We start from the raw sequence: 17570 nt of genomic DNA, 5'->3' as shown, positions 1-17570 counted from the left end.
GGGTGATGTTCCCTGGTCGTCCCCTGCCTGTCTAAGATGTCTGACAACACAACATTATAATCCCCACCCCAAACAACCGCAGCCTGACCACGGGTCTGTATCTTGTACCAGAGGTCACTATAGAACTCAGGATTATCATCATTCGGGCCATACACATTCACCAGTATCATTCGTATGCCACATAATGTCCCCACCAGAAGTATGAACCTTCCCTCAGCATCTTGTACCACCTCTGACGTTTTCCAATGTAGGCCTCTTCTAACCAGTATCGCCACCCCCCGTGAGTAATTTGAATAGGACGCATGTACAACCTCCCCCCATCTACTGTGCCGGAGCACAGTGGTAGCGTTAGTCGTCAGGTGGGCCTCCTGTAGGAAACATATGTCTATGGCTTTTCTAAGTAGATAGGCTTGGACCAATCTGGCCTTGCGCCTGTCATTCATGCCACGTACATTCCAGGTTAACAGTTTAATTTGAGCCATAGTTACATTGCCAAAAGGTACATTTCTCTCCCTGTAGCTGATTCATACGTCAAAATAGAGACTTGTCTCCGCACAAACGGAGTGGCGACAGTCCGGACCACAGTCACACCCGATCTAGATTGGCATGCCAACTGATATCTCTGCCAGTTCAGTAACCCATGGTGCCCATTGCATAGTTCAGTGCTGGTAATGGCTGTATGCTTCATATCACTCACATTGCAACAAAAGTCAACATTATAACTCAACCACAAACCACCCCTGCCCCCTCCCGCTCCAACCCCCCAATCAGGTCGTGCAGATCTCCCCCCCCACCTCCCATCCAAAGTTCAAGCACCCTGTAGGGCTCTGCATCAAGAACGAGTCAATGGGAATCATCCCTTGCGGAACGCAGGTCGGACACCCACTAACCCTGTACTTTTGCCAGGGCGACCGAGCGCCAGCCTAGCAGTGTTCTCTCAAGGACCCTCCCACCCTCCTACATGGATCTTCGCTTGTTCACTTATCTGTATAGGGCAGCTCTGTGGGGTCTCAGGTCGACATTCCCTCCTTCCGGCATCCATGATCACGGAGGTGCAACAGACGTACATATGTTCATATCTACCGTCACTCAATGTCACTCAACCCAGCCTGCGCCTGCGGCTCTCCAGATGGCATCTGGTTTTTCTGGTCCTGTGCCAGTTGCTTGGCATATTTCAATGCCGCCTTTGCGTCCACAAAAAAGGAAGGTTTGCCAGGGCCCTGTACCCTCAGTTTCGCAGGGTAAATGAGCGAGTACTTAGTGCCGATCTGCTGGAATATCTTTTTAGCCGGTACGAACTCTCTCCTGGCTGCCTGGACCTGCATGGTAAAGTCCAGCAATATCGAGATGTGATTGCCCTGATATTGTAGATCTTTCGTGTCCCTTGCCATGCGCAAAATGGTATCACGGTCCCTATAGTTCAGGATACGCGCAATTATTGCTCTTGGTGTGGCACCTGGCTTAGGCTGGGGGCCCAAGGTTCTGTGTGCCCTCTCAACTAGGAACATTTGAGAGAGTCCCTCACCAAAAAGTTCCGACATCATTGTCTCAACATACAGTTCCATTTTCGTAATGTTTGTCGATTCCGCCACACCCGTGATGCGGACGTTGTTGCGTCTCGAGCGGGCCTCTAAATCTTCGTTCTTTTGCTGGATTAACGACAGAACCTTGTCCTTGCCGCGCATGTTTTTGTCCATAGCAGTTTGACTCTCCTCCGTTTCGGTCACTCGCGTTTCCAGCACACCCACTCTGCCGTCTTGTTTATCCATCCGCCTGGTGAGACTGTCCATGCGGGCTGCCAAGTCGTCCATCTTGTGGTCTATGCCCTGTAGCCTTGTTTTTAGTTCCTGGAACATGGATTTTATCTCCGCATTTTGCGAGCCAGCCTGGTCACTCTTCGCGGCGTCATCCTCCGACTGGTCCTGTCCAGCAGCCTTCGGCTTGGTCTTGTCAAACGTCAGCCGTGGCTGCCTCGTGTCCGGTTTCCCCATACCTAGCTCCGACCGCGACAGCAAGGGGGGGAACGATGGAGTCGCCGCAGCCCACTATCAGTGTCGCACACTAGTAATCGGTACACTTCTCGTCGATTGGATTTGCAGTGGCGAGAGGTTTCGCGCCAATCAGTCCAATTTCCGATATGTCCCCGGGGCCACCCGAGGGAAACTGTCTCCGACGTAGTGCCGCAAGGTCCAGACAGCCCCCACAGATATCGTAGTTACCACTAGGCTTCAACTTGGTCCCAGGCCGTAGCAGCAGGGTATGGCACTGGGGTCAGAGCAGGACAAAATGGCCTCCCTCGTCCCGCCACTCTTCACTACCACACTGTCGCTGGTGCCTAAGGCGGACGCTGCTGGTCTCCGCTGCCGTCAGCGCCGGTTCAATGTCTCACCCTTCTTCCCTCTGCGGCGGGTGACACGTGGCCCCAGGCAATGGCTGAGCGAGGGTTACTGGCAATGTGGGTCAGGCTGTGAGCAAGCGCCGCTAATCGACCAGCATGGCCGCCCGCTAGGGTACTGCGTTGATATGAATTCTTAGGCGCCACTGTCCAGATCAGGGTCCAGCCTCCCTCCTCTCACTACCCGTCTGGTCCTTACCGGGCCGGTCCCCGAACGGACCGTTGTGGCCGTCCCGCGGCAGTTCGTCCTCGTGGTGTGCCTCAGCGCCGGGATATCACCTCCAAATATTCCTCCTTAGGAGCTGCGAAGCGTCCACACAGGCAAGCCTGTGCCTCACGCAGTCTGGCGAGTGACTGTGGTATTCGCATACAGGCCCCTCCCGCCTGGCGCCTTTGCTCCGCGGCGTCTTGCTGCGCCTGTCCGGGCCGATGAGTTACGCGAGCCCCCGGCTTCTGCACTGCAACTAGGCCTCAGCCCGGCCCGCCGGTAGTCCGCAGTTTCTGCACTCTGGCTCGCAGCTCGATCCTTTTTTCCGCTGCCAGGTAGTTGCCCTGTCTACGTGCTGTTATCCTGGGGGGGAAGGTCCGAGGTTACACTCCAGAAAAGCCGATAATTAGCGAATTTATTTGCTCGGTCGGCGGAGCTGCGAGATCAAGCAGCCATTCCTCTACGCGTCCAAGCCACGCCCCCAAATTTGAGATTCTCAACTCCCATTTCAGTGACCATGGATCCATTCGTCTCATATTTTCTTTTTCATCCACCCTCCCCTGCCTCATAGTCAGATTGCACTTTTAACTTTCTCTCGAAACCAAGGGAACCCGTAGAAAGTGGAAAAAATTTAGATAATACTAACATTCTCACAGAACTGTTCTCAACTGCCTTTGATGAAATTATGTGCTGCCAAACTGAAAGTACAGGCCCTGGGACGATTGGGCATAATTTTGGGGAACATCTGTACATCTATTTTTGGACTGTTAACAGTGAGAAGTGATTCATGTTTTGAAATAAGTTTATTATGAAATTTGTTTTGTCAAAATTCGGAATGTTGAATATCTCTAAACTGTTAAAAAAAAAACATTACTAGGACTTTTCACAGGGGATTGTGAAGTTGTGAGTCTACAATCTACACTCCTCTTCAACAGTCATTATCCTCTGTAGTCTAAAACTGCTTCCTTTTTTCCTGGAATTTGAATTCTTCTTCCTACTGACCGTATCCTAGTAAAACAAATTGCAGTGTGCCATGCCAAAACACAAGCATGCAAAGAGCTCTGTAATTCCTGGTGTTTTTAAATTACTTTGCTTCTCAGGTTCTTTTATTTAGACTGTCTTTAAAAGTTGTAGAAGTTTTTGTGAAGTTATTTTGATCTGTTACTTGATGGGCTGTATTTTTGTTATGTGTTAGTGCTATTTGAGTTCAACAAACTTTAGTCACTTTCAACTGCGATAATCCATAGTTTCTCCAAAAGAGATCTTGAGGCATTATGGAGAACAAAAATCTTAAACAGGTTGCTCTGGTAACCTCACGCCTAGTTTACGGCAACCTTCTGTATCTGGGTGCAACTGTCCGATGTTTGCAACGTTTGCAGTGCATCCAAAATGCAGCAGCAAGGCTAGGTCTTATGCTCCCGAAGAGGGCCTCTGCCACTGGTGCGCTGGCCTCTCTACACTGGCTTCCCATCAGGGGGAGAGTAAAGTTCAAGGCCTTGTGTGTGAGTCACCGGATATTACAGAGGAAGGGTCCCAGCTACCTGCATGATTTTCTAACTCTCTATCTTCCGACTAGACTGTTAAGGTCAAGCGGGAAAGGGAAGGTGAATGTCCCTAAAATCAAGAGAGCCATAATGGGCGGTCGTTCGTTTTGCTACCTGGCAGCCCAGCTGTGGAAGTCGCTCCCTCAGGCACTCCGGCTGGAGTGTTCTGAATCTATCTTCCGGAAGGGTCTAAAATCTCACTTATTTCCTGCCTCCTAATTTGTTCTGTTTAGCTGATTGTTGCTGTTTTTTACTGCTACTGTAGCAGGGGGAACACACTGGCCTCAGTGTAACCAGGCGCTTTACAAATGTAACTACTATTATTATTTATTTTTGTTTCCTAGTTGAGTTGCGTTCTATGAAGTGCTTCAATGCCTCTATGTATAACCCTTCAAATTTTGTGCGCCATCCCACCCTTTTCATATTTATGAAAATTCTACCTTAAAGCCAAATTAGCATTATTCCAGACTGACAGCCTCCTATTGTATATGTGGCACGTGGACAGGCGATAAGGATAGTTACTGGTCAACAATACTATGCACCTCTGAGAACAGCTCCAGACCTCTTTGAAACCAACCTCAATCACAATTCCACTTTTATTATACCTGCATGATTCCAAGGATTTTTTTTCTATTGATATATATATACTTTTTCTTTCAGGAGACAAATGAGTCCAGTGCAATAAAAATTGTTTGTTTCATTAGAGGGTGTCAGCGCTTTGCAATATAGACATCAGCGGTTGAATACAATTATAATATTAAAATGGGCATGGTTGACTGTCTCTTCTTCACATAATACAGGGGTAGCATTGCACTTGCCAGATGTTCCCATTACCAACAGTACCATACATTATATAATCACAGTTTTCCTCAAATTGGTCAGTAGAGTGGGGTAGCTTACATGCAAAGTCCAGACTGTAAATATCAGCTTGCCAATTGAATATGTTATATTGGGAACTCTACTCCAGGAGATTGATCCTTTTCTTTTTATTGTCTCATTCACAACCCCTCTGAGTGTGTCCCTTTGTGTTTTTATTGCCAAGCTGTACATTTACTGAAAATATATCTTGCCTCGAAATTCCTAATATTAGCCTTGTGTGAATCGCTAAGAGTTCATTTAAATCGCTCACAGGATTACTTTTCGCTCTGGAGTTCAGCAATGCTTTAGAGATCTAGAGAACCCTTAATGAGTGTATTCTTTTAGTTAAATGTCATTATCATCTCAACTCTTGGATGTCAGGTTACTCTCTTTTAGAGGGTTGGATCTTATTAAGAAGCCCTTGGGGTACCGTTAAACTTTACAAATTTCCTCGACTACAACTCCATCTACATTTACTTCACTTTTACCTGTACATCTTATTCTCATTACCATGGTTGGTGCTTATGGCAGTGAACTACACTCTTCCTAGTTTTGACTGACAACCACGTTTACTAGTTGGCCACCTGTTAAAAAACTGCTTGATCTGACGCCAGATCCTTCCATTTCTGATGATGGGTACCATAGTGATGGCTCCCCTTGCTTGTTCTCCGAACTTGTCTAAAAAGAGGCAGACTTTGCCTCTATCCATCCCTCTGCCTGACCCTTATGTAATTATATTTTTGAGAAATTTTGGAGTCGGGTTTCAACATTTAGAACAATTGGTCTTTATATTCATCCATGCTTAAAATGGGTCAAAGCAAAGATCAAAGTAATAAAGATCTCCCTGAGTAGCAGGTGAAAAGCAAGCTTATGAGGATCCATTCTCCCCCTGTTGACAACCAGATTCCCCGCCCAGGTTTGCCATATCATAATTTTTAGTACCTGTGGTGAATTGGTTGTACATGTGGCCACCAAAACGGACGTTTGTCAAGTTGATTGGCAGCATTTAAAAACCAATACCAGCTTGCCTTCTGGACACCCACCTGTCTCACTGTTAGGCCTGTTATAATTGACTCAATGCACTGATTTTGTCCGTATCCATCTCCCTTTAGTTGCGTATAATTTAATTGGCTGAATGGTTGCAAAGTGTCTTGGGGAAAACAATCACAACAACAGTGCTAACACAATTAACTGTATTTTTATCTTCTTTCTTAGTTTTGGACCCTATTGGCCTGCGTTTGGGAATCGCAGACCCAATAGATCAATAGAGAATTTTAAGAGTGCTGAACATGGCAGGCAGAGGAAGGGGGCGTGGCCAGATGACCTTTAACGTGGAAGTAGTGGGAATCGGCAAAGGAGATGCTTTGCCACCTCCAACCTTGCAGCCTCCACCCTTGTTCCCGGTGAGTGTACGAGTGATGATGCAAAAGTGTAATTAAAAGAAAACTCATTTAATTTCTCATTTGCTGAAGCTGATAGGTCAAGTGTGCCAGGCCATATACCAACGTACACTCTGGTTCACCCAGCGCCAAGCGGACCCACCCCAGTTTTATTTTTTTTCAATGCTTTCCGTAATCCTGTGGTCTTCACTGAGTATTCTAAAACTTCATGTGTATAGTAACCTGCAACAATTTGGTTTACTTAATGTGTATGGGGGTAAGTATGAAGTAAAGTCCACATTTGTAAAGGGTCTCTAGGCGCTGGGGGCCGTCGGGAAGATTAAGTGAGCTATTGCCCAGAGTCACATGGTGCTGGGCTAACCTGCCGCCGGAGCCGGGGATCGAACCGTGGTCCCCAGATTCCAGCGTCAGTCGCCCTGGCCGCGGCGCCACACCTCTTCTGGGATGAATGATTCTGTTGTCATATTCCTCTGTCATCCTGAAACACCGCAATGAAACAACGGGAATTGTAGAATGCAAGCTTTCATCACAAGAGATCATAAGAGATCTTAACCAAAAAAACTCTACGATAGATTTTACCTGCCAAGAAAAAGTAAACAAAATGACATACTATTTAATCCACATACACATCAGAAATGTTGTTTTATTTTCTTAGGGCTGTTGGCAGCATTCTAACCATTTAATGCTGGTCATGGCTATACTAAAGTGATGTGAATGGTAGACACAAGAGAGATCGTGGAGAGACAATGAGTGAGGCGCCTTGTGAATAGAAAGGCTTCTCCATAATGCTTGCACTGGACCTTCTTCAGAACAGTAGCGACGAAGGGTAGTGGCCCTTCGACTTTTGGTATGCTGGACAGCAATGTGGACGCAGATGAGCCAAGGTGACAGCAGACGGATTTGGTTGCTTTACAAGTGAGGCTCACATCTGAAGAGGGTTACAGCAAAATAATGAAAACAAAGAATTAATCACACACTGCAACAAAGGAACTGAATAAAAAAAAATATTAGTGACTGCCAGATTTTCAGCTGATGGGACACGAATGCGTATATCGAAATATGATCTTACCTTGATGCATATTGCTGCAATAAAAGTACATTGTGCCAAAGTACTAGAACTGACTCCATGAGTTAGATGAAATAGCTGGGTCTCTGTGGTGAGTGGCCTATAGCAAATACAAACATTTGAGCACAGTACAAAAGATGGCAGGCTGTCACTAGAATAAACAAGCATTTGAAATGCTATAGGTCTCCCATTTGCGAGAGTTTGAGCAATTGGCATTGTAAATGACAATGCCTTTTATTTATAGGTTTTGATAACTAACACATAAATAAAAGACAATGTCATGTACAATGCCAAAAGCTTAAACTCTTGTAAATGCAAGACCTATTCAAAGAAGCGGCCACCATGTCCTGGGCGGCTTAGAAAGTGAAAGCGCGCAAGGCGTGCTGAATGTTGCAGAAAAGCATGTTGTGCCTGCATTAGGAGAATTTATTCAAAGAAAATAGTGGTTACAGACTAAAAAAGACTCACTGTGTAACAACGGAAATAAAAGGGCCAGTCCTCACGGGACGTTATGAATGAAGACAAGGCGGTACTATTGCGGGACTAACAAGCCTATTAATGAATCAGAAGCCAGCATTTATGAAGGACAATGATACAAGCCAATCCAATTACAAATATAGGCAGGGAGTGGGCTGGGCTTTTTTACCATACACGAATACAGCAGACCTTGTGTAACTCTGAATAACGAACCATCCGTGAGCCCTCTTAGTCAATGTGCCCGTGTCTTCCTCCAGAGATAGTAGCTTTACTGTTTTATTTACAAGCTTCTTAAAGATTTTATGAGGCCCGCTAAGCTCCCAGAGGTCTTGTAGGGCAAGAGGACTTATTTTCGCTTGGCGGTAGATCATTGCGGGACTGTCTTTTTTTTTTTCCTTTCTAGTTCCTTCCATAAGTTTGAATTCAGAGAACCGTGCTCTGCTCCCTTTGTCTTGTGCCAGCATTTGTTGTAAACTCCTTTTCGAGCTAATTTCTGTTTTTGGAGGCCAAACTCTAGCCTTAGTTGTGCTGGTGATGTGTACTGTGGGAGATTAAATATTATTTGTATTGTTTTTGACACCACTTTGTCCAAGATTGTCTCGTCCCTCCCTCTCATACTTTCACTACCGTAAGTGATAGCAGGTGTTGCTTGTGTTGATCTTGAGTTTGAGCTAGCTAAGCATAAGTTTAGAGATTCAGTTTGGAATGTTAATGCTGCTCCTTGAGCCATAAGTGTAAGCTCCTGTGGCAAATGATTGCTGCAATCTTGGGTCCCGATCTAAAAATCGAGAACTAATTTGAAAAATGAAATAGATAGGAAAGTGTAGTCTATCGCTGTACTTGCCATTGAGTTGTGGTAAGTAGCTGACTGAGGGCAGTCTCCAGGGAATCTACCGTTTGATGCTATCAAACCTAGACTTGTTAGCTCCGCCAGTAAGTCTTTAGATGCCTTGGTTTGTTTACCCCATTTACACTCTTCTTGGGGTGAGATCCCTCAATCAAAAAGTTGATCTTCGGCCAGCTGATCGTTCCCAGCTTTCCCCGAGAGTAACATATTAAAGACTCTTAAAACAATATAATTCAATGTCTCCTCTTTAGTAATGAGCATTGCTAGTTCCAACACTAGAGATTTTACACCAGTTATCTTTCCACTCGGATGTAGATATGTGTTAACCAGAATTAACTGTTCTTTGTTTTGTCTGGGGTCTGCTATCTCTATCAGTATTACGTTAATTCCTTTATTTGATTCGTTCTTCTTCAATAATTCTATAGCTGTAGTAACCGATTTTATTGAGGCATATATGGCGTGGCTTCCTTTTAGGTGTTTGAACTTCGAGCTTCTGCTGGCTGGAAGATGGTATGACTTATAGTCTTGTAGATGGAAAGGCTCTGCTAGCCAAGTTTCTTGGAGTAGGATTAAATTGAACTGCTGGAAGTACATCAATAGGTCTATGTAAGGAAGTGGGTTTCTGTTGCCGTAACTCCCCCACTTTTAGCCTGATACCTGATGCACTTTTCCTTGGTATCCCCTGGGTCCCTGCCAATCCGGTACCCAGGGCCTGTGTTCCTTCCCTAAAAACTGTACTAAAGCCTAAACCCAATTGGCATTTCTGGCCACAGGTCAGCCCCTGGTAAATGGTACCCTAGGTACCCAGGGCATTGTGACCACAGAAGACCCCTAAGGGCTGCAGCACTTATTGTGCCACCCTTAGGGGCCCTGTACCCTGACGCACACACACTACCTTTGCAGGCTGAGTGTACTGGTGCAGAACAGAACAAAGAGTCGACATTGCGCACATCCCTGTGTGCCATGCCCATAAACCAACTGCCCTGGCATACATCAGCCACCCTTCTAGCTGTGTGCCCTATGCCAGTGGTGTGGGCACAGGTGCATGAGCCCTTTGCCCCTACAGTACCCAGGCCCATTCCTGGGCACTGTAAGTGCAGTGATGCCATTACGAGTATATGGTGCTGGGAGGTTGTCATTACGAACTCCACAGCACCATAATGGCTACACTAAAGACTGACAAGTTTGATATCAAACTTCTCAGCACATTAAACCTACACTGATGCCAGTGTGGGATTTAATGTAAAATGCACTACAGAGGGCATCTTAGAGCTGCCCCCTGAAACCTAACCTTCAACCCACGTCTTGTCTGAGAGGCTGCCTAGGCTGCTACACAGCAGACATGTTGCTGGACCCCTGGGTGGAGAGCCCCCTCTCTCCTGGGCCTGCAACAATGCAAATCCTGAGTGAGGTGCTAGGTCTCCTCCCCCAGGATGGGCAGGGGGAAGATTCAAAGGCATGCTGCCTTTGTGAGCTTCTCCAGGCCACTTGCTGTACTCATCAATTGGCCCCCACTCTGGCAGGAAGACTGGCGAGAAACCCTACGTGAGGAAAGTGGGTGTGCCAGCCTGTGCCAACTCCACCCCTCAAAACCCCAGCTCCTTCTGTGGTCAGCAACCTCAAAAACCCCGGAGGACCTGACTGCCTTGTGACTCCACCAAGACTGGGACTCCCACGAGCAGTGTTTCTGCTCAAACAACAATACCCCTGGTGCCAGCCAGGAACCGCGAATCCAGCACACTTTGCACCCGCCGAGCCTGGCCTGTGCCTGAGTGAACAAAGACCATGAGGACGTTCCTCCGGCGATTCTGACCTGGAATCCAGTGCCCAAGGACCCATATCGACGACGCCTGCAGCCTCAGGACAAGGAACCCTCCAACCGCGACCAGCAGGGGGTAAGATTTCCCAACCTCAAAAGACACCCTTGCACTCCACGGCCCCCTGTGCCCAACTCCTGGGTGCCTACCTATCCTCCAAGATCCCAACTTACCCCTCAAAGTGTTGGTCGCTCCAGAAGATCTTCCGTCCCCGAGCCTGCAGCCTTTGTTCACTTTCCAAAAGCTCCATTGAATAACATTGAGCCCCCAACGGCTCAAAAGCACCCTGCACCCAGCCGCCCGAGTGCCCAGGCAGTGCAACCTTTGTCTTAAACTACTTCCCCATTTGCCCATAGCAAGTGACCAGGAGCCCAGCTCCCACAGCTGCCTGGCCTGCTTGCCAGCAGCCACCAACCGAAGGCCCCCTGCCTCTCATTGGATAACAATGGGCCTAACTACCTCTGCACCCGGCTGCCCCTGTGCCGCTGAGGGTGTACCAACTGTACCTACCTGACCCTGGGAGACCCCTGAGTCTATGCCCAGAATCGAAATTTGCCTAGCTTAGTAACGGTAAGTTTCAATTCTATTAAGGACACGGAGGCGAGGATTATGTTTTTCCTTCTTTGCTGTTTATTACAATCCAAACTCACAGCCGCCTAGAAAAGCACTTTAATCAAAAAAATGTTTACATCCCGAAACAGTAGGGATTAGATCATTTCATCAGTCAAATACATTAGAACTACATATCCCATCAATACATGAAACATTATCATCTTAGTCCTTTCACAGTGTCCAGAACGTGAAGAAAGGGCGTCCATTTTGTGCCCTCTTTCTTTGTGCGAGTCACGCCAACCTCTCATAGGTCTTGTTTCGAACCCTCATTACCTATTGGAAGAGACACAACAGCGTAAGCGTCGTAAGAGCAAGCTACCTTCTGCAAGCTAACTCTTCACAGGGTAAAAGATGCTATACCAATAACAATTGAAGTCCGCATGAAATCAAACTGGATTACTTAACAATTGAAGTCACCATGAGATCAAACTGGATTACTTACTGCCATACGGGTGGGATCTCCCCAAGGAGGTCTGGGAGGGATAATCCTCGCCTCCGTGTCCTAAAATAGAATTGAAACTTACCGTTACTAAGCTAGGCACATTTCCATTCTATGTCGGGACCGGAGGCTTCAGATTATGCGAGTTCAAAGCTTACTCACCACTAAATTTGCAATATCCACCACTGGTTTGAAGTAAAACCTTTAAAAAGTGGAATCCGAGGACCAATCTGCCGCCCGCATCAAGTCCTCCAAACGCGCTCCTAATGAAAAAGCCTTCGAGGCCATGGCTCCTCTAGCCGAGTGAGCACCGAACATTTTAGTATCAATGCCTGCTTCCTGCAAAGCCCACTTCACCCATCTGGCTATGGTGGGGGAGGATACTGCCTTGTGAGACTTCCGTAAAGCAATGAGCAAATGTCTTTCGTCCGGAACACGAAGTTCTGTAGTGACATCTTCATAAGCTTTCAGGCACTGGACCACACAGAGTTTGGGAAGGTCTACAAACGCTGGATAAGAGATTGTTCTCGATGTAGACTTTGTGCGGCGTCCCACTGTAAAAGTAACCCCTTCCGGGGAATAAATCCTCCCCGAAATGTCCAAGGCTTGCACATCCGAGACTCTCCGACAAGATACCGAACACAAAAGCACAGCTAACTTGGCAGACAGCTCTTTCAAAGAGAGGTACTTGTTAGGTTGCCATGAAAGAAAAAGGTTCAGAACAACGTTGACGTCCCACAGGACCGAATAACGTGGTTCCGGGGGCGAAGAGAGTTGAATGCCTCTGAGGAGTTTACACCCCAAAGGGTGCTCCCCGACCGGGACACCGTCCACAGGCTCCTGTGCTGCCGAAATTGCCGAACGCATTGCGTTAATGGTGCGGTACGCCAGGCCATCTGATGCCAGCTCCGCCAAGAAACTCAGGATAGAAACGACGCCTGCGACCAGGGAATCCAAGTCTCGTCGAAGACACCAACGAACCCACCTGGACCAAGCGGATCGGTACCTCTTTGCGGTACTGCTCGCCCAGGCCTTTGACAAAAAATCTTCAGCTGATTCCGAAAGGCTTGGGAGCGACCAACGTTGCTGGAAAGCCGCCATGCCATGAGGCGGAGAGTATCCTGCATTATGAGGTGATGCGTGTCCCCGTCCGGATTGAGAAGAAGATGAGGGAGCCAGGGCAGTAGGATTGGAGAATCCCAGAAAAAGTTCCAGAATAACTGGATACCAAACTTGTGACCTCCAAACAGGCGTTACCATTGTCCCCTCCGCCCCTTGGCGGCGAAGTTTGGCCACCACTCGCACAATCATCGAAAAAGGAGGGAATGCGTAAGCCTGTTCTTGTCTCCAATTCTGGAGAAATGCGCCCGTGGCTTCCGCAAGAGGATCCGGCCTCCAACTGAAAAACCTTGGGAGTTGGTAATCTTGACGGGACGCAAACAGATCTATTGAGAAAGGACCCCACAGGTCGCTCAACCATCGGAACACCTGAACGTCCAGCTTCCGAAGACTGGAGTCCCGCAGGTATCTCGAGTGCCAATCAGCCACCTGGTTGGACCGGCCCGGCAGGTATTCTGCTGTCACAGAGATGTGGTGGGCTAGACAATAATCCCAAAAGTCCTTTGCTAGCTCCGCCAGTGCTCTGTACTGAGGACCGCCCAGATGGTTGACTTATCGAACCGCTGAGATGTTGTTCATTCGCAGGAGGACACATGACCTCACTGAATCTCTGGTCCATCAGCGGACTGCAAAGGACCCCGCCAGGAGCTCCAAAAAATTGATGTGGAGTTGTTGCTCTTCTAACGACCAAGCGCCGCCTGTGGAGAAATCCCCGCAGCGGGCGCCCCAGCCTGATGTGCTGGCGTCCGACTCTATCACTAAATCTGGTGCTGACCCGAAAATTGCTCGGCCGTTCCAGGCTTCCATATGGGAGAGCCACCAGGACATTTCCCCTTTGACCTCCTCCGAGAGGGGAACCAGCTGGTCGTACTTCAAACCTCTCCTGAGGTGATGCACTTTGAGGCGCTGAAGGGCTCGATAATGGAGGGGCCCCGGGAAGAGTGCCTGAATGGAGGAGGAAAGAAGACCTACCACTCTGGCAATCTGGCGCAGGGAGGTGTGCGACTTGGAAATGGTCTGCCTCAGGACGTGTCGAATTTTGGCCATCTTCCGGGATGGAAGGCTTAAAGAGGCCTGCAAAGAGTCCACTACGAAACCGAGGAAGCCTACTTTCTGAGATAGAGTGAAAACCGATTTGTCTTCGTTGAGTATGAAGCCGAGACCCTGTAACAAAGAAACTGTCCGTTGACGTTGAAGAGCCAACCTCTCTGGGCTCTGAGCCATCAAAAGGATGTCATCCAGGTAGACAATCATCCGAATGCCTTGGCTCCGCAGGACCTCCACAGCCTGGTGCAACAGCTTGGTGAAGCACCATGGGGCTGATGAAAGTCCGAATGGAAGGGCGGTGAACTCGAAAACCTGACCCTTCCAGAGAAACTGCAGGAGCCAACGGTGAGGGGGATGGATGGGTACCACCAGGTATGCGTCCTTGAGGTCCAGATGGACCATCCAGTCATTCGGGAGAAGAACATCGCGGAGAAGGTGGATGCCCTCCATTTTGAAATGATGGTAGACCAAGCACCCGTTGAACTCTTTGAGATTTATCACGGGCCGCTTTCCCCCATCGTTTTTCTCCACTAGGAAGATGTTGCTGAGAAAACCGTAAGGATGTCGAGCTGACGACAAATGGCCCCTTTGCGAAGTAGCGCCGAGACCTCTTCGTCGATCAACTGCGCATCGGCTAGAGAAAAATGTATAGGGCGGGGAGCCCATACCTGGTAGGGACGATCGTAGAATTCTATACGGAAACCGCGGACGGTCTGAAGGACCCATGCGTCCGCTGTAATTGCTGCCCAAGCATCTGGAAAGGGCGCTAGTCGGCCTCCAATTCGGACCTGATACGCCGAAATCAGACTTACCATGGGACCCATTGTTTCCGGCGTTGTTCTTGAAACCGCCACGCCCTCTGAAGTGCTGGCCTCGGTTGGAAAAAAGTTGGTGTTGTTGGCCGACGTATTGTATTGGCCTCTGCCGGAGCCTTGCCCTTGGTTGGGTCCATTCTGACCGCCACGGCCAGCCCCTCGGGAAAAACGCTGCTGGAACACCCTCTTAATACTGGACTGGGCCTTGTCCAGCGAGGTGAAAGTGGAAACAAACTTCCCAAGCTCTTTAATAAACGGGTCCCCAAACAGACCTCCCTGTGCTACTGCTCCCGCTTAAGAAGAGGCCAAATCCCCCAACTTGGGGTCCAACTTAATCAATAGGGAGCGGCGACGTTCCGTCGAGAGGGCGCAGTTGGCGTTCCCCAAAAATATGACAGCCCTCTGCGCCCAATTTGACAGCACGTCCGGGGATATGGTGGAGCCCGAAACCTTTGCCTCCTCCGCCATATCAAGGATTTTTGTGATAGGACCTATAGCATCCAACAGCTTATCTTGACGAGAGCGCCAGGACCGGTCAATACCCTTACGGGGATCTTTGACAAATTTCGCCATGAATGTGGCCATCTTCCTATCCAACTCCGATGTCACGGCGACCTTCCCTTCCAAAGTGGGACGTGGACACTCCCCTCGCAGACAACTTCTTGCCTCCTTTTCCAAGGGCTTGCGGAGGCGCCCCGCCACAAACTTCGCCACCTTGTCCCCAGGTGTCCAAGCAGTCGACCTTGGATGAATGATTTCATCCGGGTCCAGCATGCCTGAACTGTCCTGCGGTAACTCGGCTGCGGAGCTGGACGGTCGCCAAGAACGCACAGACTCCTCGTCGTCATCTGTGTCCGCTGGGGAAATCCCTCCCGGAGTGGAAGGGGCTGTCCCAGTCTACACCGAAGGTGGTGCAGGGGTAGGATTGGTCGCCTTAGCTAAGAAGGCATCACGTAGGCGTTCAAAGGTGTCCCTATCTACACCCTGCGCTCCCCCCGAGCTTCCATCCCTACAAACCCTCTTATGGGCGGGTGGGTCTCCCTTTAAGGGTGCCCAGCACTGGATTACAAAAGTAACGCAAACATACTTTAACTGCAAACTGAATTTCCTTCCATAGGATAACAGGGGAGAGGAGTTGGCCTAACGGCTAGGGCGCTCAACCTCGGACCTGGGGAACTGGGTTTGAGTCTCGGTAATGACGCTAAACATCCTGTGATTCTGGGCAAATCACTTAATCTCCCCGTGCCTAACAAAAAATGAATGTGTGTCCTCCTGTAACGTAACTGGTGCTATGTAAAGCGCTCTGATACCCGATTCGGGTCAAGTTCGCGCTATATAAAACTCTGCAAAAACAAAAAAAGCATGAGCAGGACACCCCTGCAGCGTACGGGGTCCATTCTCCCGGATTGTTAGTGCTGCAGCCGTTTACGACATATTAAGTGGCATTACGGGACCATGTGATGACCATCTCTAAAATGGCTGAAAGCAACCCTATCCTGTTTGATGTCAAACATTGTGGAATCATACTCCCACACCGATAACTGATGTGGGAGGTATGATTTCACCCCTCAGAAACTAGCTTTGTGAGGTCCCTGGTGCTCCCGTTATCAGCCGTCTAGTCCCGGGCAGCCCAAAAGGGTTGCTGCCGACCTAAGACGCATTTCTGCCCTCCTGCTGCTGAGCCAAGCTCGAGCAGGGGAAGGCCGAACAATAGGCATCCTGTCACAGGGAGGTGTGACCACCTCCCAGACAGGATTTAGGGCCAGATGTAGGAGCCCTAATACCGGTCGGAAACGGCCGATTTTGCCCGTTTCCGACCGGTATTAGGGTTTTCAGATGTAGGGCATGCATTTACAGAATCTGTATTTTACCGATTCTGTATTTACCGATTCCGTAAAATTACCGAATCGGTAAATACAGACTCGGTAAAATACCGATTCTGTAAATGCAGATGTAGCTGGCACATGTCAGAGTTCCACAGGGCTTTAAGAATCGGTATTTTACCACCCAATCCAATTGGGTGGTAAAATACCGAATCCAGGTGTGCATGCACATGTGTGCATGCACACCTGTGCCATGTGACACACAGACATGCCCTAAGGGCATGTCTGTGTGCCACATGGCGCACATGCCTATTTTTGGGGTGCCAGAGGGTGTCAAAGTGACACCCCCTGCATCCTTGCTGGAATCGGTATTTACCGATTCGGTAATCACCAAATCGGTATTTCCCATTGATTCCTATGGCCTTCACAGCCCATAGGAATCAATAGGAAATACCGATTCGGTATTTACCGAATCAGTAAATACCGAATTTTAACGAATCGGTATTTCCACATCTGGAAATACCTACATCTCCCCCCTTAATATTTACCAATTCATAAATACCGAATCGGTAAAATTCGGTATTTATGAATCGGTAAATATCATTTACCTACATCTAGCCCATAGTGTATTAGGACTGGGTGGTTGCGCTTGCCAGCGATCGAAAGTCCTGGGAGCCTGCTCTGGTGCAAAACTGGACAAAGGACATGGAAGTAACCTCTCCACTGTTCAGACCCTCCCCTGGGAGGGTCCCCTGAATATTTCCAACCCTCTCCCGTGGGTACAAAAACGCTTTCCTGGCTGTAGGACCCTAGATTCGACGTAGACAAGATTCTGAACCAGAAACCACTGAACTGCTACCGTCTGGAGACCCTGGACTTAGTTTGGGCCTGACTTCGTCCCCCTCTCAGTCTGAAGCATTGTCTGTGCCTGTGCACCATACAGGCTCTGTGTAGGACCTGTGGAGCAACAAGGACAACAGAAAATAGCTCCCTTGGAGTGAAGGAGTCACTCCCCTGCAACCCCAGGCACCACATCTCAACTGACTGGTCTGCTGCTCCTGAGCTCCTACGGACTCCGAAGGCTCCAGCAACACAGGAGGTGG

The 17570-nt window shown here is 48.6% G+C and overlaps 1 protein-coding gene across 1 annotated transcript in view; it reads left to right on the top strand.

Moving 5' to 3' along the window:
* The window catches only part of POLR3GL (RNA polymerase III subunit GL), a 184086-nt gene that overhangs the window by 48614 nt on the left and 117902 nt on the right, over positions 1-17570 (top strand). Inside the window, exon 2 of the mRNA XM_078643138.1 lies at positions 6221-6408. Coding sequence (XP_078499264.1) covers positions 6295-6408 — 114 coding nt within the window. The 5' untranslated portion in view covers positions 6221-6294. The remainder of the gene's footprint in view (positions 1-6220; positions 6409-17570) is intronic.

Source organism: Lissotriton helveticus, chromosome 5_1, assembly GCF_964261635.1.
Source record: "Lissotriton helveticus chromosome 5_1, aLisHel1.1, whole genome shotgun sequence".
Taxonomy (NCBI): Eukaryota; Metazoa; Chordata; class Amphibia; order Caudata; family Salamandridae; genus Lissotriton; species Lissotriton helveticus.
This window is presented reverse-complemented; position numbering and strand designations above follow the sequence as displayed.